Raw genomic sequence first — 23,255 nt, 5'->3', positions numbered from 1 at the left:
GTTTGGGATTAACATATACATGCTACTATATATGCAATAGATAACCAACAGGGACCTACTGTATAGCACAGGGAAATATACTCAATATTTTTAATCTTTTTAAAATTTATTTTATTTTTGGCTGCGTTGGGTCTTCGTTGCTGTGCGCGGGCTTTCTCTAGTTGCGGCGAGTGGGGGCTGCTCTTTGTTGCAGTGCCTGGGCTTCTCATTGCGATGGCTTCTCTTGTTGCGGAGCACGGGCTCTAGGCACCCGGGCTTCAGTAGTTGTGGCACGCAGGCTCAGTAGTTGTGGCTTGTGGGCTCTAGAGCGCAGGCTCAGTAGTTGTGGTGCACAGGCTTAGTTGCTCCGCAACACGTGGGAATCTTCCCGGACCAGGGCTCGAACCCGTGTCCCCTGAATTGGCAGGCGGATTCTTAACCACTGCACCACCAGGGAAGCCCTATACTCAATATTTTGTAATAACCTATAAGGGAAAAGAATCTGAAAAAGAATTATATATATATATATATATATATATAGTATATATAGTATATATTCTATATATATACATACTGATATATATAAAACTGAGTCACTCTGGGGAGATTAACCAAGATGGCGGAGTAGAAGGACGTGCTCTCACTCCCTCTTGCGAGAGCACCAGAATCACAACTGGCTGCTGGACAATCATCGACAGGAGGACACTGGACTTCACCAAGGAGGATACCCCACGTCCAAGGACAGAGGAGAAGCCACAGTGAGACGGTAGGAGGGGCGCAATCAGAGTAAAATCAAATCCCATAACTGCTGGGTGGGTGACTCACAGACTGGCGAACACTTATACCACAGGAGTCCACCCACTGGAGTGAAGGTTCTGAGCCCCACGTCAGGCTTCCCAACCTGGGGGTCTGGCAACAGGAGGAGGAATTCATAGAGAATCAGACTTTGAAGCCTAGTGGGAATTGATTGCAGGACTTCGACAGGACTGGGGGAAACAGAGACCCCACTCTTGGAGGGCGCACACGGAATAGTGTGCGCATCGGGACCCGGAGGAAGGAGCAGTGACCCTGGGGGAGACTGAACCAGACCTACCTGCTAGTGTTGGAGGGTCTCCTGCAGAGGCGGGAGCTAGCTCTGTTTCACCGTGGGGACAAGGACACTGGCAGCAGAGGTTCTGGGAAGTACTCCTTGGCGTGAGCCCTCCCAGAGTCTGCCATTAGCCCCACCAAAGAGCCCAGGTAGGCTCCAGTGTTGGGTTGCCTCAGGCAAAACAACCAACAGGGAGGGAACCCAGCCCCACCCATCAACAGTCAAGTGGATTAAAGTTTTATGGAGCTCTGACCGCAACAGCAACAGTCAGCTCTACCCACCACCAGAGCCTCCCATCAAGCCTCTTAGATAGCCTCAACCACCAGAGGGCAGACAGCAGAAGTAAGAAAAACTACAATCCTGCAGTCTGTGGACCAAAAACCACATTTACAGAAAGATAGAGAAGATGAAAAGGCAGAGGGCTATATACCAGATGAAGGAACAAGAAAAAACCCCAGAAAAACTGAGTCACTCTGTATACCTGAAACTAACACAAAATTGTAAATCAACTGTACTTCAATAATAATTTAAAAAAATGATTTCAAGGCCCAAAATATAGCAACATCCAGGCAGAGCAATTAATGGTAGATATTTTTCCCAGGTGGGGTGGCGGGCTCTCCCCTGTTGCTCAGATTCTGATAAATGAGTCCCCCTAAATCTGCCAACCCTACAGAGAATGTAGAGTGGACCTGCCCGCCCACCCACTGCCACATTCCCCTGGCAGATGGCCCAGGGGAAAGAAAAGGTGAACATAGCACTGGAATAGAGGCCAGCTCTCACCCCAGGTCTTGATGAGAGTCAGAGGCAGATCTAAGTAGATGGACGGGTTTGGCCCCCAAGAGTGTCATTGCTAGAAGGGAGAGGTTATCCATCACCCATGTGGGGAATTTTTGAGGAGTTTGGCAACAGATATCAATATCATTTGTGGGGTCCATGACCTCTGAAGGTGAGTACGGGAGACGGCATTCACTTCTTGATGGAGCCGGTATCTCAAATGATGATTGTGGCAAGGACAGGACTGCTCTCTCTAAACGGATCCCCAAATGGGATGGAGAGGGCCTGTCTCATTACCACACTGGTCTTATCTCTGATTGCTATTTTGGTTGGTGAGTCACTTGTGAAGATGCCATGTGCTCAAAATTTCACCCCAGAGACAGCAACCCTAAGGGCAAACATTTACTTGATTACCCCATGTTATAGGCTGAATTGTCTTCCTCCCTAGTTTAGATGTTGAAGCCCTAATCCGTTATATGACTGTATTTGGAGAGAGGACCTTTAGGGAGGTAATGAAGGTTATCTGAGCTCAAAAGATTCGGAGCCTAACCTGATAGGACTCTGGTCCTTTTAGGAAGAGGAGGAGACACCAGAGCTCTCTCTCTCTGTCTGTACAGAGAAAAGGTCATGTGAGGACACAGTGAGAAGGTGGCCATCTACAAGGTAGGAAGAGAAGCCTTACCCAAAGCCAACCCTGATGGCATTTTTATCTTGAACTTCTAGCCTCCAAGAGTGAGAAAAAAAATGTCTGTTGTTTAAGTCAACCAGTTTGTGGTAATTTGTAATGGCAGCCTGAGCTGTCTAATATGCCCCATATTTTTTCCACTGCATGTGTGAGACAGTTGCATTTCTTGTTTTGTGACCTGTTTGTTCCTGTCCTTTGGCCGCATAATAAAAGTTACTCTGTTTATCCATTTGCTTAGGTTTAATGGCATTTCTTTCTGGTGAGTGAAGAATTTAAAATCCAGAAATGAGTTGGTGAAGGAATTAGTGAGTATCTATCCTCAGTTATTTTCTATCCCCAAGGATAGTCTTAACTTTTTAAAAGAAAATTAAGGGGCTTCCCTGGTGGCGCAGTGGTTGAGAATCTGCCTGCCAATGCAGGGGACACGGGTTCGAGCCCTGGTCTGGGAAGATCCCATATGCCGCGGAGCAACTAGGCCCGTGAGCCACAACTACTGATCCTGCGCGTCTGGAGCCTGTGCTCCGCAACAAGAGAGGCCGCGACAGTGAGAGGCCCGCGCACCGCAATGAAGAGTGGCCCCCGCTCGCCGCAACTAGAGAAAGCCCTCGCACAGAAATGAAGACCCAACACACCCAAAAATAAATAAATAAATAAAAAAAAAAAGAAAAGAAAACTAGGAAACTGTGGTCCCATGAGGAGTTGCTCCTGGAAACCTGGTCTAGTGATAAAGCCAACCTTTCATAAGAGGAGGTATCTCCGGGAGAATGGATTCTGGAGAATAAGCGTGTTTATTGAGCATTTGTGGCCTCACTGGGCACATGCACAGGACCGCACTTACTAAACCCAGAGACTCCTGAAGTAGGAACACATCCCCAATGCTGTGACAGCTCACAGGTTCAGAAGAGTTCAGATATTTGTCCAGAGCCACTCAGGTAACAAGTAAATAAGATAAAATACAGACCTAATTTTGTTGAGTCCTAAATCTTGGGCTTTCCCAGCACTGAAGACTGTGGCACTGGCCCATCAGGGAGGGTTTATAACCTCAAGGACACTGGTCACCACTGAAACAGTGCTGGTCACTGTGTGTCCTCGGAATCAAGGTCACAGCAATCTGCCCACCGGACAGGTGCTTCCAGTTGGGTAAGGAAGTTTCAGGAAGTTCCCGAATATGGGAGAAATACCCCCCACCCTGACCGTCATGGGGTCTTTGTCCAGCAAGCCCCCTTGTTGTTGGGGAGAGAACTTGTTAACGGGAAGGGGGTGTTTAGGGTCCCTGGTTTGACACCCATCCCCAGACTGGGAGTCTTTATTACAAATAAATATCTTGACATTTTACTCTATAGATCATCCTTGACATAATTTTGTTGACATGAGTATATCACCAAGTGTCTCCCTGTTATTGAATTATTGTAAAAATTTAGAGCTTTGGGACATCTCTAAGTCCACATGTGGATGACTGTGGACTTTGAGATACTTCCTCTAGGGGAAGATGAGGCTAAGGAGGAACTACTAAGGGGACCTGCAGAGGCAGGAAGGTGATATTTATTAGGATCTGGAAAAGGGGGGCAGGAAGAGGGTCAAGAGCAACGAACACTTACTGAGTGCTTATCTAATGACCCAGAAATCATTATGTCCATTTTACAGATGAAGAAACTGAGGCTTAAGAAGTTAAATAACTTGCTGAAGTTCAAGCAGCTAATATCTCCAAAACTGTTACCGGAACCTCATGCCAGTGCCCAGTGTCTTTCCATGATACCAGGCGGCCTCTCAGAAACCCTGGTCTTGATTCTCACCAGCCCCCCCCAGCCCTTCCCTTCTCTAAGCAGTTTCCCTCAAATCCAGGAACAGCTGCGCAATTCTGAGCTCAGCCACAGGGTGGCGAAATTGTCCGACTATGGCTCAGGCCACCTCCCCCTGGGAGGATGGGAGGAGGGAAGCAGTGGCCTATGTCTGTTGGGGTTGCCCTGCGCTGGGTGCTTTTAGCACCACATTTACTCAGTTCTCCCGACAACCCTGGGAAGTAGCTATTATCCCGTTTTACAGATGAGACCATTGAGGATCTGCCCACAATTACCCGGTCTGTAGTAGAAGCAGGAATGGAATCAAAGTCTGTCTGTCTGTCTGTCTCCCTGCAAGGTCCTGCCTCCCAGCATGCTGGGCTCCCAGAGAAAAAGTCGTTCTGTGCCCTCAGGATACACAGCCTGGTGGGGAGGTAGACGGGGTGGGTGGGGGACCCCACTTGAGCCTGGGCCGGGGGTGTGTAGTGAAGGAGGAGGGTGGGTGAGGGGTATGCAGGCCTTCGCTTTGGTTAACGAAGGGGAGAGTTAGGTTTTAAGGTGGGAATAAAGTACAGTTAAAACCACTCCTGTGAATCCCTTAGGATGCTGCTGTGTTGTAGACCGACGTACCACCCTCAGCAACTTGTCCTCCTGCTGTGGAAGAGGCTGCCTTTTCCTCCCGGTAGACAGTTGGCTGTGTTTCCGAGCAAGGCTACATGAATATGTGTCTGCAGATTGAAATGTTAGATTCCCCCCCAGACAGGGATGTGCTGGAAACACCTGGAGCTGGCCTGTGAGAGCTGGTTTTACGTGTCTTTTCCCAAGTCTGTGCTCAGGGTCATCACGGTGGTGGTTTGAAATGAGCCATGGAGGGCGTATCCACACCACAGGGATTGGCAAATGCTGGAGACCAGGGCCTTGTCCTCCTGAAGAGCTACCTGTTAAACAGTTCCCGACACAGCCCTGCCCCCGGGGAAGGTGGGTGGGAGCAGAGAGATGGACCAAGGGACCCAAGGGAACCCATGGATTTACAGCTTCCATCTCAAGCTCACTCCAGGCCTTCAGTTTGTGAAGAGAGTAGATTCTCCTAGAGTGGAATCACTGCACAATTTAAGTTGCTATTTTCCTCTCTCTTCTTTATTGCTACTGAGAGCAAATACAGACTTTGAGTAGAAAACATGCATAAGCTGTGTCTGCACTGGAAGCAAGATGGCGAACACAGACTGTGTCTCTGGACCCAACCCGTGATGGACTCTGCCCAGGTCCTAAAGAGGTGGGGCGCCCACATGGGGCAGAGTGGCTGTGGGGTTAGCAGCGGAGGGAGGGCACACACATGCTGCTCACCTCGGGGCTCAGTGACCGCAGCAGATGGTGACTGGACAGGAAAGGGGGGCCCTGGCTGTGCCGAGACACAGGTGTGCTCAGTCAATATTTGCTGGGTGGAAACCAGTCATGGCTGCCATGTGCAGCTTAGCTGAGAGCTGCCTGTCTTGTTCAAGAGCATCTGTGACACCCCAGTGCCCTCCTAGGAGGGCTGCGACAAGGGTGAGTCAACAGGACACCCACTCTGAGGCGCTGACCCGGCACTTGCACCAGCCTGAGAGTGGGGTCTCCTTGCCTCCCCTGTTCACAGGGCCTGGGGTCTGCATCAGAAGAGGGGGAGGCAAGAGCCTGTGACCTGGTCACATCACAAATGACCAACAACTTGCTGAAGTGCTGTGGGAGCCCAGCGCAGAGAGCACCTAAGTCATCTGGGGCAGATGGGGCAGGCTCCCAGGGGGCCATCTGAGCTGCATCTGGAAGCATCATCGGGCTTTGGGCAGGAGGGAAGGGTCTTACTCCAGGGAGTGGGAGCTGGTGTGAAGGCTGGAGGCTGATGGGGGTTCTTTCTTAGGCCCATAAGGGATGGGGATTGACCCCTAAAGTGGGGAGGTTTTCCCAGTTAGCTGTTCCTGCTGGGGCTCTCCCTCCCTTCTGTGCTCCCAATGGGGGGGGCTCTTAAAGGTCTGTGGGCACCTTGTTAGGGGTCATGAGTGGGGACCTATCTCTTCCCTGTGGGGAGGTTGGTGTACCCTGAGCCCGTGGGGTGGGTAGAAGGTTGCGCTGGATGTTTTGCTCTGTCTAAACCCTGTTGGTTGCAAGAGAGAAGCTGAGAACTTGTCCAGCCAAGAACCACAAGGGAAACCAGTGACAAAGGAAGCCCAGCAGAAAGAGGCCGACTGATGTGGCTGGGGAGAGAGTCACCCACAAACTGAGGTTGGGCAGGAGCCATGCATGGGGGCTGGGCACAAGCTCAGGGTGGGGGCAGTCCCTCCACCAGGGGGCGCTTCTCCAGCTTTAAAAAGTAATGTACTTGGCATGACTGATGGGATGGTTAAGACTAAGGTGAAAAGACCCTGTGAAAGCTGGACCATGAGACTCCCTAGGAGGACAGTTCACTGCCCCAGGAAGAAGTGCAGGTCCACCAGCCGGCAGCTCACAGACAGTGAGGGTCCCTGGGCCCTGCTGGGAGACCAGCTGAGGCTTCTCAGGCCAGCAGCCTTTGCAGGTCTGGGTTGCGGCTGGGCGTGCACACCTGTTTGTGACACGCTTAGTGCAGGGGGAGGCGGCTGTGGTTGACCAAAGGTCACCTTGATCTCAGAGGCTGCTGAGATGCAGCCATAGGTCTTAGTTCCTCTCTGGGCTGATGCGAGGGAGGCGAGAGGCTGCCCTGGGACCGTCCTGGCCTCCTGCCCCCTCATGCGGCTTCTCAAGGTCTGAAACCAGCTTGTGTGGGAGATTCACTGCACTGAGAGGGGCTTGGATCTGGAAAGACCGTTGGTCTGAAAGGGCAGGGACCTGGTCTTAGGCCAGACTCTGCCTTGTACTGACTTTCCACATCTTGAGGTTTACCAGTTAACCTCTCTGGAGCCTTAGTTTACTCATCTGTAAAATGGGAAGGTAATCACATTGGTACTTATCTGCCTCTCATAGGTGAAAGTGCTTTTGCACCAGAAAGTGCTAGACAAGTGGGGTGCGTTGATGATGGTTTAGCTCCTTGGATGCCCCTGACGGACTGGAGACCAGGAGAAATGTCTGTCGTGCAGATTCAGCAGGAACAGATGAAGCAATGCCCTGTCTATCCAGGGGTCAGACTTCTCCCATCCTTAACCCTTTAGCCCAGGGCTGGGCTTCCACCTCATCAGCACAGGGGCCCGTCTCAGTGACCTGAGCAAGGACCTCCCATCTCCCACCTCTGGGGGCCCCTCACCCACCAGAATAGTTTCTCTCAGGCTGCTCAGCTTCACAAAATGGAGGTATTTTCCAACTGTCTCACAGAGAACCATGCAGCTGTTTTTATTTTCTTTTTTATTCTAACGTACAGCAAATCACATTACAGATTAAAAAAAAAAAAGCCCCCTACAAGCCAAAGACTTAACAACTTGAAGTGCCATAAAACGGATTCGTCAGTGACTCTCCTGAGACCATGCATGTATTTAGCATTTTATCTCTGCTCTATAAGTGTGTGGTGTTGAGGTGAAGAGATAGACGTCACCCTGAGGGGTGTCCCCATCTTCCCTGCTGCTCTGTGCCACCCTGACCCTTTTGAGGGCCTGTGAAGGGAAGCTCTGAGCCCAGGTCATAGAGGCAGGTCATGTTTCCTTGAGAATGAGGTCTGTCCTGGGGTCTTTCTCTGGAAAGGCCGGAGTCCTCCTGGCTCTTCAGGTCAGCCTCAGACCCTGGACTTGCAAATGTGCCCTTAGCATCAGAGATGGAGCCAGAGCGCGGTGAGGGGTGCAGGAAAGAGGCTGCCTGAATGGCCTCAGTGTGACCCTGACGGCTGGAACCCACGTCACATGCAGGCCCTGGGCATGCTCCTGACAAGGGACAATTTTTGGTATTTGTGAGTGATGGATGGTTCCTACCTTTCGGTCACTTCCTCACTGATTTCCGCCTCTTCTGAACTCTTGGTCTGCATTACCGTGTGGGAAGAACTCATTCCTTCCCCACCCCTTGTCCCTCCTTAACTCTTACACTGCTACTACTACTACCACTCACAGCACTTCTGACACCAGACGTGTGGGCTACCCCAGCACCAAGCAAGTCTGTGACACCAGCTGATTGTCCTACAATTCAATTCAGTTCTGACACTGTCCACCTGGAGATATGCTACAGGTTAAGGGCTCAGCCCTACAAGACTGCCCCACCCCCCATTAACATGTTAATCATAAGTCCAGGTTGTCACTTGTGCTTCTGATGATGTTATAAATCGGAGGTTCCCAAAACCTCCTTGGCTTCAATTAATTTGCTAGAGCAGCCTGCAGGATTCAAGACAACAGTTTATTTACTGTTTACCAGTTTTTTATAAAGGATATGATAAAGGATACAGGCAAACATGAAAAGGGAAGATATGCAGAGGGCGAGGTATGTGGGAAGGGGCGTGGAGCTTCCGTGCCCTCTCCAGGTGCCCCACTCTCCCAGCACATCCGTGTGTTCACCAACATGGAAGCTTTCCAAACTCCGTACTATTGGGATTCTCATGAAGGCTTCCCCATGTAGGCATGATAGACTAATAACTCCATTTCCAGCCTCTCTTCCCTCTCTGGAAAAATGGGAGTGGGACTTCTAATCCTAGCTTGGTCTTTCTCGTGACCAGCCCCCGCTGAGGATCCCACCAAGAGTCACCTCATTAGAACAAAAGACTCTGCTATCAGCCAGGAAATTCCCAGAAATTTAGGAGTGCTGTGTCAGAAACCAGAATCAAAGGCCCAATGTTAGAACAAAAGATGCCCTAGTCCTCTTATCACTTCGGAAATTGCAAGTGTTTTAGGAGCTCTTTGCCGGGAATTCAGGGCAGGGACCAATATATGTTTTTTCTATTATCTCAAAATTACCAACAATAGTTGGTCCCACAGGATCCTCACACTCAGGCCCCTAGGCTGAGCTTGCCTTCCTGCCCTGAGTCTCTAAAGGCCCAGCATCCTCTCCACTGGACAGCTGGGTTCCTTCTTGCCTTCACCTCTCACACCCAGTCCTTTGCCAAGTGATTCTACCGCAGCCGTGTCTCTCTATCCTGTCATCTCTGCCCTCCATCACTGCCCTGACTTAGCCCCTCATCTCTTGCCTGGATTTTACAATGTCTCCTGTCTGGCCCTGTGCCTCCAGTGTCTCCCGATAGGCCACGCTGCCCTGATTAATCCACTTAAAGCATCCTGTGATCCTGCCTCTCCCCTGTTCAAAGAGCTTCACTGATTTCCAGTTACCCACAGAATTTACTTCCGATGCCTCAGCCTGGGCTTTAGCATCATCTATGGCCCTGATACTTGGAGTGTGGTCCTCAGACCTGAGGCTTTGGCATCACCCAGGAGCGTGCATGAAATGCAGACTCTCAGGCCCCCCAGAGCTACTGAGTCAGAACCTGCTATTGAACAAGATTGCCAAGTGAATCGTGTGCCCATTCAAGTTGGACAATGCTGCTTTATGGTCTCTGATTTCTTCCTTTTAAATATATATATAATCAGATATATAATATACATACTTATAGCATACGTATATGTGTCATCAAGTCATACATGCATATGGTTTTAAAAAATGTACTGAAAAGTCTCAGTCCCCTGCTGGCCCCAATTCCTCTCCCCAGAGGCAACCACTTCTATTATTTCTGGTTTTAGTTTTTCTGTGTTTACTTCTGTGTCTCTAGGTAATGCGTCTGATGGTATTTCTGGAGTTTTCAAACTGAAATATCACCTAATGACTTCTTGTTAATCTACAGGAGATTTAACTCACTGATTACCCCTCCCTCCAACCTGCCAACCTGCTTCCTGTTCTGCCTGCCAGTGGTTGGAATTGATCCAGCTTTTGTCACGGGTCTGGTGGATCCTTGGTTTTCCCCTTTTGTTTGAAAAGGATCCAGGCAGCTCTGTGGGAAATCAGGCTCCACCTTAGGGTGGGGGCAGGGGCTGGCTTTTATGCTGGGGACCCCTAAATGTCAGAATGAGGAGGCTTTCCTGAGGCCCCAGTACCCACACAAGCTGCTGAGTTCTCTCCAGACCATGCATGCATTCAGGGTTTTGGGGTTTTGTTTTTGTTTTAGAAGAGCCTTTCTTTGTTGACATCTGAGAAGGAAATGCCTGGTCCCTGGATGGTCATGCCTGGGCTGGGTGAGGGTTGGGAGTTGACTATTTCGTGCCCAGACTGGTTCCCTGTTTCAGCCCTGTTCTCACCCCACCCTCCTCCCTACCTGGCCGTCTGAGTTCAGGGGCCCTGCGGTTCCTCTGGGCAGGTGGCTCCATCCTCCGCTGTGCCCCTAGGTGTGTGTTCTAGGTCACTGGTTCTCAAACTTGGCTGCACGTTGGGCTCACCTGGGTCATTAACGAAGTCCTGTCCCCTGGGCAAGACCCCAGAGATTCTGAGGTAATTGGTCTGGGGTCTGGCTCTGCCTTACTAAGCAGCCCTCTTCCTTTTCTCTCTGAGATTCCAGGCATCTCTGGTCTGCTGATTAGTTGCCTCCCTGTCTCTCTTTGATGTGATCGATACACTTAAACAAAATACATTTACTATAGTTTTAATGTTCCAGGGAAGGAGAGGACACACATGCATTTACTTGGTTCATGAACATCTTGAACAAGAAGTGCAAAACCTCATTTCAGTCTACGTGTCCAACTTCATCTCCAGCCTCTCCTTTGCACTCTGTAATTTAGCAAATACAAACAAACTCCAAAATCATTCCCTTTCACCCATCTTCACGCTGCTCTTTCCCACATCTGTGATGTCACTCTTGCTGCTCCCCTGGTAACGTCTAAGCCCAGAGACGAGCTGTGGATCAGCCTCTGCATCTCCTGACCATCCCTCTGCCCTGAAATGACTCCAACAGTTTCAAGATCCTCATTCTCACACAGCCACAATCAGAGGCAAGAGCCAGTGGGCAGCGAGGGGCACGAGTTTCTCCTCTCCCTCCTTCCTCTTGTCAGGTGGAAGTCATTCTCAGAAGCTCCCAGGAAACTTTTCTTACCTATCATTGGCCAGAACAGGGCCACATGCCCGCCACCAGAGAGCAGGGGAACATCCCCACCTACATCCCTGATCCAGGTATCTCGTCTTGACAGCAGAAGCAGTCAGGGCTCTGTTAGTAAGAAGAGGGGAGGCTCTGGGGGAGGAAGTGGATGGTGTTGATCACAGTATTTTATTTCTCTGTTCCTTCTGTGTCCTCTTTGGGGAACTAGTTATCTACATGTTTGGTCCCCATTGTCAGTCCATTTTGCTCTAATTGCTTCCCTCTTGTTTTCTACGTTATTTCCTCACCCTGTCTTTCCCATTACTGATGGAGTTTTCTGTAGTGTTGATTCTGTTCTTTGTATTTTAAGTTCTGCAAAATCATTAATTTTCTCCTCGATTATTTTCTTAGATGCCCCACCCCCAACCCCCATGATATTCTGATATTTTCTTTCACCTCTGGTTTCATCAGTCTTTTGCAAACTGCTGTTTCTTTCCTTTATTTTGGAAGGCCAAATATTTGTGTAGGTCTCATGTTCGGGTTTTTTTTTTCCTGCTTTTTCATCTTTGATTGGAGTCTTTCTATTTGTTCTGTTATTTGCCTCAGCAAACCTGTGTATTTGGATTCCTTTTGACTTTTCTTTCTGTCAGGACCCTGAAGTCTGAGCACATGAGTTAGGGAACTAGATGTGATGCCTTGTGTTCTTTGCTTGGTCTCTCAGCTGCCTGGGGAGGGTGGGAAGAGAGTGTGGGCTCTGGGCAGTGGAAGCTGGAGAACCCTGTGTGCTCCACGTGCTCCAGTTCTGTGAAAACCACAGAGAATCAGTTTCCTCTGAGTGGGGTCTTCCTGTTCCACGAGGAGCGTCCTGTGGGATTCCATTCCCTTCCCCTCCACCCCTTCTGACTGGGCCGGCCATGTGGTGTGGCATCGTGTGGTTCATGAGCTTTCTGTCCCCTCACCCCTCCTGCCCCTTTGTCTGCTGCCTTTCCCATCTGGGTCCATTGCTCCTGGGATGGTGTTTCTCATACTGGGGTGCTTTGTAGTCTCGGGGTCCTGCAGGTGCTCTGTTAGAATGTTTACATTTCATGCCTTCATTTCAATAATAATCTGACAGTTAATAATCTGGGAATTCATTCTGTGCATACTTGGATCCTGCAGGTGCCCACCTTACAGCAAAGGCATTTTCAGGGCTGCGTTTGCTTTTGTGTTACAGCATCTTCACAGGGGGACCAGAGAACGGCACAGAGCATCGTTCTGATGGGGACCACCTGGTGCATGGTTTACGTGGAGGAGACAGGTGGGAGGACTGGCCCTCAGGCAGGACAGGGCAAAGTGACAATAATAACCTGTGCTTTTGATGCCGGCACCGCTCTGAGTGCTGTGAGTGTGTTAAGTCAGTGACTCTGCTGACAGCTCTGTGAGGGAAGACCCTGACTACTGCCCTCTTACAGCTGAGGAGACGGAGGCACTGGGAGGTCAAGGCCCTGCTCAAGAGTCTGCAGCCGGTAAGTGGACTGAGGGTTTGACGCGGGCAGCTGGGCCCCAAAGCCTAATTTCTTAGCCATTAAGCTGTAAGGCTCATATACATTTGCCCAAAGGTTAATTCAGCTAAAACCACTTTGCTGAAAGACAGTTTACACAGAAGTCCATTTTCTAAATGGGTAAACCACTGAACAACCAATTTGCTGAATTTGATAAATTTATAAAATATTTATTTCTGTCAAGTATTGATAAAATTTGGACTTCCCAGGTGGTGCAGTGGTTAAGAATCCGCCTGCCAATGCAGGGGACACGGGTTCGAGCCCTGGTCCAGGAAGATCCCACATGCCACAGAGCAACTAAGCACCACAACTACTGAGCCTGTGCTCTAGAGCCCGTGAGCCACAACTACTGAGCTCGCATGCCACAACTACTGAAGCCCGTGCTCCTAGAGCCCGTGCTCCTCAAAAAGAGAAGCCACCACAATGAGAAGCCCGTGCCCCGCAACGAAGAGTAGCCCCCGCTCGCTGCAACTAGAGAAAGCCTGTGCACAGCAAGACAACTAAAGATAAATAAACAAATAAATAAATAAATTTATTTAAAAATTAAAATAAAGTAAAATTCTTGATAAAATTTACAATGCTTTGAGTCAGATGGATTACCAGAGCCTGTGAGGACTTTGGGGAGCAAAGGCCCCCGGGATCTGGCTTCAGACTGCCTCCCTGGCCTCAGGCCCCCTCCCTCTGCCTGTCAGTCTCCTCATCTCTCTGCCCCCCAGTCTCCCCTCTCAGGCCATCTTGTGAACTGACTTCTCTTTCTGTCTCCAGCAGGGAGCTGGGTAGAGAGACATGAAACATTGCTTTAGGTGCTCTTAGGAAGAAATAATGAAACCTGTCAACCAAAATGACAGAAATATTCGAAAGCTGTTAAACCATTTTATCCAATATGAATTGCTTTAAGTTTTACACATAGTTTTAAAAAAAAGAAGTTTTTGGTAAATGGATAGATTTGATAATTTTGATGACTTGAACATTCACTAAATTGGCATCTGACAAATTGGCCCCCTTCTGCCCCTCAGCACCTCTTCAACAGGCTTGTCACATTCAAAAATTCCTGCCCTATAGCTGTCAGGGGCGTATCTGACTTGTAAGCTGAGGTATGCGATTCTATCCTTGTGGCACCAACTTATAAAAGTTCATTAAAAAAAAAAAAAAAAGTTCATTAGCAGTAATGTTGTAAATACCCACTACAGGTGCAAATACCCAATGAAGAACGTTCTTTTTTTAAAATTAATTAATTAATTAATTAATTTTTGGCTGTGTAGGGTCTTCGTTTCTGTGCGAGGGCTTTCTCTAGTTGCGGCGAGCGGGGGCCACTCTTCATCGCGGTGCGCGGGCCTCTCACTGTCGCGGCCTCTCTTGTGGCGGAGCACAGGCTCCAGACGCGCAGGCTCAGTAATTGTGGCTCACGGGCCCAGTTGCTCCGCGGCACGTGGGATCTTCCCAGACCAGGGCTCAAACCCGTGTCCCCTGCATTGGCAGGCAGATTCTCAACCACTGCGCCACCAGGGAAGCCCTGAAGAACGTTCTTGTTCTATGATTCCAGTGGCAAGTAGATAGATATGTGTTGAATGAAGACTTTAATAATGTTGTCATGTTAATTTTTTTTCAGGTGAATAAAGCAATTCTACAGATCTATCAATTGTCACCCTGGCAGAGTTTTGGTTAAGATGAGGTTCTGGTAAACAAAGACTTTAATCAAGTATTGGTACAATAAATGTATGTGAACTAGCATTCTTTGTATTGAAGTTAAAAAAAATAAATTAAATACAGAGCCTGTTGTGAGCCTGCAGTTTTTTCTCTTAATACCAACACCAATGGTTTAGTTTCAGCAAAACAAAAACATTTATCACATTACATTAAAGTTGCATGTTTGAATATGTTCAAATAATCATTGCTTCATTATTTTGTTGCTTTGTATTTATTTACTTTATATACATTTTTTGTTTATAATATAAAAGCTATAAGCACCAGACATTAATACATAGTTTCATGTTTATACATCTTTAAGTAACATAATAAAAATTAAATCAACATTCAGTAATGAGAATTATTTTCTTTTTTTTTTTTTTAATATTGGTCTTATCCAATGAGTTAGGAAGTGTTCCCTTCTATTCTGTTTTTTTTAAATTTTATTTATTTATTTATTTATTTATTTATGGCTGTGTTGGGTCTTCGTTTCTGTGCGAGGGCTTTCTCTAGTTGTGGCAAGCGGGGGCCACTCTTCATCGCGGTGCGCGGGCCTCTCACTATCGCGGCCTCTCTTACTGCGGAGCACAGGCTCCAGACGCGCAGGCTCAGTAATTGTGGCTCACGGGCCCAGTTGCTCCGCGGCATGTGGGATCTTCCCAGACCAGGGCTCAAACCTGTGTCCCCTGCATTGGCAGGCAGATTCTCAACCACTGCGCCACCAGGGAAGCCCGAGAATTATTTTCTTAAAAGGAATCTTTTTTTTTTTTTTACTATAAAGTGAATTTTAATTGAATTATTACAAGAAATGAAAATAAAAGGGATCTCTGATAAGCATGACACAAATACCAAACTGACGAAGTAAAGCATAAAAAAAAGTACAGAAGAATTTCATTTATAAATAATGATGCAAAAATCCCAAGTAAAAATACTATCAAACAGTAGTACATTTAAAGAATAATACACCAACTGAGATTTATTCTAATAATGGAAGAATAGTTCCATATTAAGACATCTATTAATGTATTATTAGTAGATAAAAAAGAAAACCATATGCTATGTTCACAGATGTTAAAAAGGAAACAATAAAATTGACCATTTTACTCTTGGTAAAACTCTCGATAAAATAGGAATAAATACATACTTTCTTAACATGATACAACAATATGCCTTAACCAAAAAAAGAACATCATGCTTAATGGAGAAACACTGGGAGCATTTACATTAAAGTTAGGAACAATACAAGGATATTCTTCATCATCATTATTTAACATGGTTTTGGAAGTATTAGCCCATTCAATTAGATAAGAGACAGGAATAAAGCATAAAATCTGGAAAGAAGGAAGCAAAAATTATAATCACTTGTTAATATTTTTATTTACCCCCAAATTCAAAGGGATCAAATGAAAAACTGTTACAAACAGTAGAGAAATTTAGTAACACGGCTTAATATACATTTTGCATGTATTATTTTAATCAATGAGTTAGAATACTCACTGGGAACAAGATCCTATTTTAATAGCAGCAAAATTATGAAGCATTATCATTTCAACAGGACATGCCTTTTGACTTTTGTACTGCAGGCATGTATTATTGAATAAAAATAAAAAAGCCTGTGAATTAATTGAATTTTGAGAACCTAGATAGTACATTTCCTGTGCTTAGAATTAAGCCTAGTAGGTGACAGAACTCAAAAAAATGTTTCCTTCCCTTTCCACCCTTCTCTACAACACAGCTGGCCCTGAATCTTGTATCTGCAGTTCTCTTTTTTCCACAGTCAAGGGCCATTCTTCTCTCTATTCACGTGTAGCGAGCCGGGCTGTGAAATCCTGAAGGTCCTCCACCCAAGGCCCATCCTTCTCAGGGCCCCCAGGATGCACCCTGTTCCAAGGAATCATCTCTCTCCCCCAACCACCCCTGTGCAGGCCCTGCCTGACCATGAGTGTTCCCTGATGGGGTCAAGTGGCTCACAGGTCAGAAGTGTGGCCAAAGGCTGAAGGGTTTGCTTCTCATATTTGGTTATTTGAGTAGCAGAGTCACCACCCACCATCTGTGATGTGAGAAAATTTTGATGGAGAACCCAGGGGAGCAGCTCGTGCTGAAAATTGGTCAGGAAGACCTAGGCTTTAGCCCCAGCTTCACCTTAATGAGGGATCTGTGGGGACCCAGGGGAAAAGGGTGGGGTGGGGCAGATCTTGCCAAGGTCCCCCCATGCTCCAGTGTCATCGTGGTCTAGGCGTCCCCCTGGGGCTCTGTACTTGTCCGGATCTTCTCGTAGACAGTGTGGATGGCCAAAGTACACTCCGGGTTATGTGAATGGCAGCTGCCCTTCTCCCTGTCTTTCTACAATTCAAGCAGAGTTTAGGAGTGGTCCTGGTCAATTTCTAAGCATTAGGCAGATGGGTCAGTCAAGCTACATCTCTTCATGAGCTTCTTGTCCTCAACTAGGTAATTCTGGTTCTCAAAACTGATAACGCCCCAAAGTATAGCTTCAGCACAGACCTCTCTCTTGAACACTGCAGAATCTTTGCACTGCTCTGTCTTCTACCCAGGGTGCTACCTCTCTCTCCCCACTCTAAGACTTCCACTTTGCTCACTCCCTCATCTCTTTCAGGGTCTCTCTTCTTCGTGAGGTTTCCCCTGACAGCCTTAATTAAAATCACACCCTACCCATGCATCTCTCTTTTCTGCTTTATTTTCTCATAACACTTATCATCGTCTAGCGCTTCATAGTTTGCTTATTGATTCATCATTCTCCCCTCCCTCAATCTAGAATGTATATTCTGTGAGGCCAAGGACTTTTCTTGTTTTGTAGACTTCTGTAGCCCAGATCAGAACAATTCAGGGAACACAGTAGACACTCAACGAATATTTGATGAACAAATTTATAAATCACCTTGACTGCTCTCGTTGCAAAAGTGCTTTGAAAAACTGAAAAGCATCAGATAAATGTAAGTTATTATTATTGTAATCCTCATTTTATGAAAGAAGAAACTGAGGCACAGGGAGGAAAGTGATTTTCTAGGGTTGATCAAGAAGTCCGTGTCACAAACTTATTTTACGAAATAGAAACAGACTCACAGACATAGAAAACAAATTTATGGTTACCAAAGGGGAAAGGGGGTGGGGGAGGGATAAATTTGGCATTTGGGATTAACAGATACAAACTACTACATATAGAATGGATAAACAACAAGGTCCTACTGTATAGCACAGGGGACTATATTCAATATCTTGTAATAAACCATAATGGAAAAGAATCCGAAAAAGAATCTATCTCTATCTCTGTCTCTATCTCTATCTCTATCACTGTCTCTGTCTATATCTATATCTATATATCTATCTATATCTGAATCACTTGGCTGTACAACAGAAACTAACACAACATTGTAAATCAACTATACTTCGATTTAAAAAAAAATCTGTGTCAGAGCTGGGCCTCACATCCATTTCTGCACTTAACTCCCTGTCTCCTTGTAGGGAATTTATGTTCTCCATCAGACTGAGAGCTCCCCAAAGGCAGGGACTGATGTGGCAGGGGCTTCAGGACAAGGTTGTGTATCTGGGTCAGATGTTGTGTGTCTGGGTCAGACGTTGCCTGATTTGTTTCTCTATCCCAAAGCCACGTATTGCTCCCCTCCTGTGCTTCTCTGGTAGGGGTATTAGGGTTTGGGTAACAATGAACTATATCCTGAGTCCCCCTGAGGCCCAGGTTAGGTAGGGACATAACTGAGAGGGACTGACGTGGGAAGTCACAGTGTGGCAGGCACTGAGGCAGTTGGGGACACTGCACGGAACACTAGGCTGGGAATGAAGACACCCCTATCTTGTCTTGTGCTTGCCATGGTTCTCTGATAAGTCCAAGTGTTCCCTCTGTGTCTCACTTTCCCCCACTATGACCTGCTGGGACTGGACTGGGTCCTGATGTTTTGTGGAGCAATGATCTAGCATTGTTCCCTCTTTAGGGAAGTCAAGGATGAGAGAGGAGAGGACCTGGCCACTGGCTACTCCTGGGCATCCTGACAGCAGCTCTACTTGCTTCTCCTCTGCTCACCATTTTAGCCCAGTAGTTCTCAACGGGTGGGACCAGGAGTATCGGCATCACTTGGGAACTTGTTAGAAATGCAAGTTCTCAGGTCTGCCTTAGACCCATTGAATCAAAAACTCCGGGAGTGGGCCCAGCAAACTTTATCTTACCAAGCCCTTCAGGCGTTCCCGATGCGAGCTCCTTTTGAGGACCATTGCTTCTGGGAAGTCCCTGAGGTGTCCTCTCCTCCTCCTGCTAGTCCTGTCTCCTGCTCTTCCCCCCGGTGAAATCATTCCAACTGTGACCATAGCACCAATTTCCAACTAAGGGCAAATAGCCGTATGAGATGCTCTCCCAGGGACATCTCATCAGCAGACGTATCAAAGCCTTTAAGCAAAGAGGTGGTATTAATGGCAGGATCTCAGGCAGGTAGGAGGGAGAGAGACTTCAGGAAGGAGGGGAGAGGAAACGAGCCTTTCCTGATGCTTCTCAGATTCTTGGGTTTGCCCTATATCCAGGCCCTGCTAGTGTGCCCTACTTTTATTTCCTTGGGGCTTATATAGATGACAGGGTCTACCAGACACCTGGTCATTTACACTTTTGCTTCTTCCGCTTTGCCATCCCTCCTCCTTGGGTGGTAGCAAGGATCTGATGAGGCTGTGGACGTATGAGTGGGGTATGTTCCCCATCAGTGGTTTCCTCCCTTTGCCCCTCAGCTCCCAGCATGTTGTGGGCACCCAGGCACAGCAACCATATTGTCCAAAGCAAGGACTGGACCCAGAACTTGATGGGAAGCAGAATACTCCGGACTTCCCAGGACTCACTGTCTCTGAGCACATATCAGTTGACCCTAATTTGACTCCCTTAGACCCACCTTAGGGTGTCTCAGGAAGCTGATCTCTTCATAGGCAGGGTCATGGCTGTTGGCCACAGCAGTCTGAAGGTTAGCAGATTCCACTGTGAGAAGGACCTGGGGAGTAGCTGCTGAGCCTGGCACCACTGGCAGGAGAGTGGACCCACCTGTATATAGCAGATGCTAATGAGAATGGATGGAACTCGAGGTGACCCCCCATCAGCCCTTGGGTGAGGTGAGAGCAGCCATTGCTCTCTGGTTCATAGCATCAGGTCCCAGACCCCTGTCCTGTCCCTGCCTTCCTCCACCCTTCTTTTCTGGGCATGCATACAGCTCCCACCCCCAGCATTGCTCTACCCCAGGCTTCTACCAGGAATGATTCACAAGAGAGGTCAGTGAGCCTCTATCTGACCACTGCCCTGCCACCTTCCCTGGGGTCTCCATCTACTCCTTTCCCCCAGATCCACCCCCATCCCAGGGCTCCCCTCAGGGTCTACCCAGCACCTGCCTCTCCCAGTGTGCATCTTCTTTCTCATCCAGATCCACACTCCAGCCACTAGGCTCACCGTCAGAACCACAAGAAGGATGCCTCTCCAAAGCCATTTGCTCTGAAGAGAACCTGGAGTCAAAGGCTAGTGTCAGATCTGCCTCAGTCAGGCCTGTTGGGTAGGCAATTGGGAGGAGGTGGGGCCACCCTGGCTCAGAGCCTGTATCCCACGTGTACATCCTTGATGCAACCCTGACAGGTTTCCTCCTTTCTAGTCTCTCTACACACTAGCCGTTGTTACTTTAATGTTTCTTCACCAGGCTTTCTGTCCCATTTCTGCACAGGAAACTCAGAGGCTCCCATTAGCTGCGTGTGCCATTGCTCATCCCCTCAGCCTGCCCCTTTTCTCTTCTCAGACTCCCAGAAGAAAAATACATTCTAAGAGGAAGAAGGGATAAAAAACTCTGGGGTCACCAGACCTCAGGGTATGTCCTTTTCTCTGTTTGGGATGTCTTTTCCACTATGCCACAAGAAAACTCCTATTCATCCTTCAAGGCCCATCTCAAGTGTTCCCTTATCTGTGATGCCTTTCTCAACTCGGGCAGCAGTTACTTAACTTTTTTCTTCCTTCCATCCTTTCTCCCCCCCTCCCTCCCTCCCTTCCTTCTTTCTTTCATACCCAAACCCTATATTTTGTATTTGCTCCAACTTTAGCTTTAACATCTGCTTTTGTGTTTAGAAATTTAATCCTCCCCTTCTTTGAGCTATTTTCTGATAATTACTGACATATTATGTGTCATGTACTGTGTTGATAGCTCTATGTAGATTATTTCTTTTCATGATCACAACAGCCCTATGAAGTAGATACAATTATTATCCATATTATGGAAAAGCTACAAAAATTAAGTAAGTTGTCCAGGGTCACACAGCCAGTGTGTGGTGAAGCCCCCACTGCAGTAAGTTCCTTGAGGGCAGGGGCTTATCTTATTTTTCACTGAGCCTTTCCCCCATCACCAGCACCTAGTAGGCACTCAGTGTGAGGGTTGAATGCTGAGTGAGTGAGGAAATGAGAAGAAAGGGACTGTTTAGACGAGAGCCCCACCTGAGCAAGCAGAGGTCAGGAAGGCATTGGTGGGACGGGGCAGCTGAACTGGTAATTACACCTCTTTTTTAACATCAGTTGTTCCTGCTCTGTAGCCCTCAGGATAGTAAGGGATTTGGTACTTTATGACGCCAGGGCCTGGAGTTCTTTCATAAGGGTTCCCACCCCTGTAACCTACCCAGTACAGTCCCTTTATGAAGCTGAGGTGATGCTCTAGGCTGATGGGGGAAGGGTGGTAACTGGGTGTAGTGACCGCAGGTTCTCACACTGCTCAGAGGAGGGCTGAACTGTGGTTTATGTACTCAGAGGTGCTAGCCATCCTTTGAATGGGCAAGTCTGGTATGCAGCAAAAAACGGGCATCTATCAGCCTGGACGTGCTATGCAAGTCCTGCCCATCCAGGGTTGGGGCCAGAGTCTGGGGCACGAGAGAATTCCAGGGCTGGGGGCAGGGTACCCTGAGTTCCTCAGTCTTTACTCCTCGAATCCTTCTCCTCCCCTGCTTGGATTCTTATGTGTAACTCAGCCTCCCAGGGTCCTCGATGCTGGGAAAGGGGGTACACACAAGCCAGTCCCACATTTATGTTCTGGGTGATGCATTAGTCTCCATATATTGGTCCAACTTCTGGACTTGCAGGTTTGAAGACTACAATGAGACTATGGCCATTCACTGAGGTGGGGACTTTTTGGTTGCATCACATAAACGGCCTTAAAATGTCCCTCAGTTCCCCCATTTTCCCCAAATCCTCCCAGCCTTGCCCTCCCCTAGTCTCTGCTGGCCCATTTTCATCACCTTCCTTAGCAGATCGCACTCACCCCTCTGTGGGCAGATGTCCTCCAGGTGTAAGGTTGTGTTCTTCTCATCCGCGGGGTTGCTGACCACACAGGTGAGGCGGCTGTTGAAGTGGCTGAGGGACAGGCTCAGGCTCAGGTTCTGGGAGCTGCGGGCTGGCCCCAGCGTCCCTCTCTGCTCCAGCTCCCTGGGGAGGCCCTGGCTCAGCCAGGTCACTGTCAGGTTCCCTGTGTTTCCTGGGGTCCCACACTCTAGACTGACGTTGCACCAGCCTGATGTGTTAGATGATGAATGAATCTGGATCTGGGGGTGGGGGATGGGCTCTGGGGTGAGAGGGGACAAAAGAGAAACTGAGCTTCAGGGTTAGAAGCTCATCCAAGTATATCACCTCTCTCACCTATATGATGCATCTGTGTAGGTTTCTAACTATAGGCCTGGGGAAGGAACCTACTCTCCCTGGACTAAGAGGTTCTGACTCCCAGCCCACAGACAGATGGTTGAGTCCCTTCCATGCTCAGTTAAGTCTAGATAACTAAATTATCATGATGTATATGATAATTATATAATTATATGTATACATGATAATATATATGATCACCATATATTATTGTATATATAATAAATAAAACATGCAAGGCATTGAGAATACAGTGTAAAAACATGATAACGTTCTTGTTTTGTTCAAGGAATAAAAACATACAGATTATCTTTAAATGCTGAAGTAAAAATGTAAGTTTAGTCATCAGTGGGATAAAAGTACAATGTTGTACAATTTCCTAACTACTAGAGAAGTTTGGATCAAAGAAAACTGTATTAATTAAACAAAAGGCAAAAAAAAAAAAAGAAAAAAATGATAAAAAACATTAAATAGGATGTCTGGAGTAGGTCCATACATGTAAAAAATTAAAATGCATTTGAATGCGTTATATCCCCCTATTAAAAAGCCAAGACCCAGATTAGGTAAAACCAGCTGTATGCAATTTACTTTACCTAATGAAACAGAAAGATTAAAAAGAAAGAGATGAAAAACAGTAGATGTGGAAAATGTCAACAAAATGATTGCAGGGGTGGCAATAGTCACTACAGACCAAATAAAATTTGAGATAAAAAACATTAAGCAGGTCAAACAGAGATATTTTCGATTGCTATGTACCTAACAACATGGTTTGGAAATGTATAAATCAAATTCACTATTACTACAGTAGATGAGTTTACCACAGCAGATGGACCTAAAAGGACTAGAGGACAGGATGTAATATAGGTAAATGCAGATGTTAATGGCCAGGTGGCCAATCTGGTAGGTCGCTCACTATATGCTCAGTCCCACTTCCCTCACTGTCCTTGACTTCATCTCTTGAAGAACCTAGAAAGCTAAATTCTCAATTTCAGTCTTTCTTACAGTTGCATTGGTTCTGACCAGTGACTTAGGGGAAATTTGCTGTGTGAGACGAAAGGTCTTCACTCCTGAAAAGAGAAAGCCTCAACACAA

The 23,255-nt window shown here is 47.4% G+C and overlaps 1 protein-coding gene and 1 long non-coding RNA gene across 4 annotated transcripts in view; one reads left to right on the top strand and one right to left on the bottom strand.

The window, feature by feature from the left end:
- The window catches only part of LOC309636045, a 246,301-nt gene that overhangs the window by 89,320 nt on the left and 133,726 nt on the right, over window positions 1–23,255 (top strand). The window lies entirely within an intron of this gene.
- The window catches only part of LOC309605765 (CD48 antigen-like), a 55,697-nt gene that overhangs the window by 4,363 nt on the left and 28,079 nt on the right, over window positions 1–23,255 (bottom strand). Inside the window, exons 3-6 of one of the 3 annotated variants that reach the window (XM_082341976.1) lie at window positions 21,790–22,089; window positions 19,895–20,005; window positions 19,408–19,553; window positions 14,033–16,849 (exon numbers count right to left, since the gene is read on the bottom strand). In XM_082341976.1, the coding sequence (XP_082198102.1) occupies window positions 16,739–16,849; window positions 19,408–19,553; window positions 19,895–20,005; window positions 21,790–22,089 (668 nt within the window). In that variant the 3' untranslated portion in view covers window positions 14,033–16,738. Of the gene's footprint in view, window positions 1–14,032; window positions 16,850–19,407; window positions 19,554–19,894; window positions 20,006–21,789; window positions 22,090–23,255 lie in introns of those variants that run through there. The other 2 variants (XM_082341978.1, XM_082341977.1) reach the window with 2 other exon arrangements.

The sequence above is a fragment of the Balaenoptera borealis genome (genome assembly GCF_965194805.1).
Source record: "Balaenoptera borealis genome assembly, chromosome: 1".
In the NCBI taxonomy this organism is placed as follows: Eukaryota; Metazoa; Chordata; class Mammalia; order Artiodactyla; family Balaenopteridae; genus Balaenoptera; species Balaenoptera borealis.
This window is presented reverse-complemented; position numbering and strand designations above follow the sequence as displayed.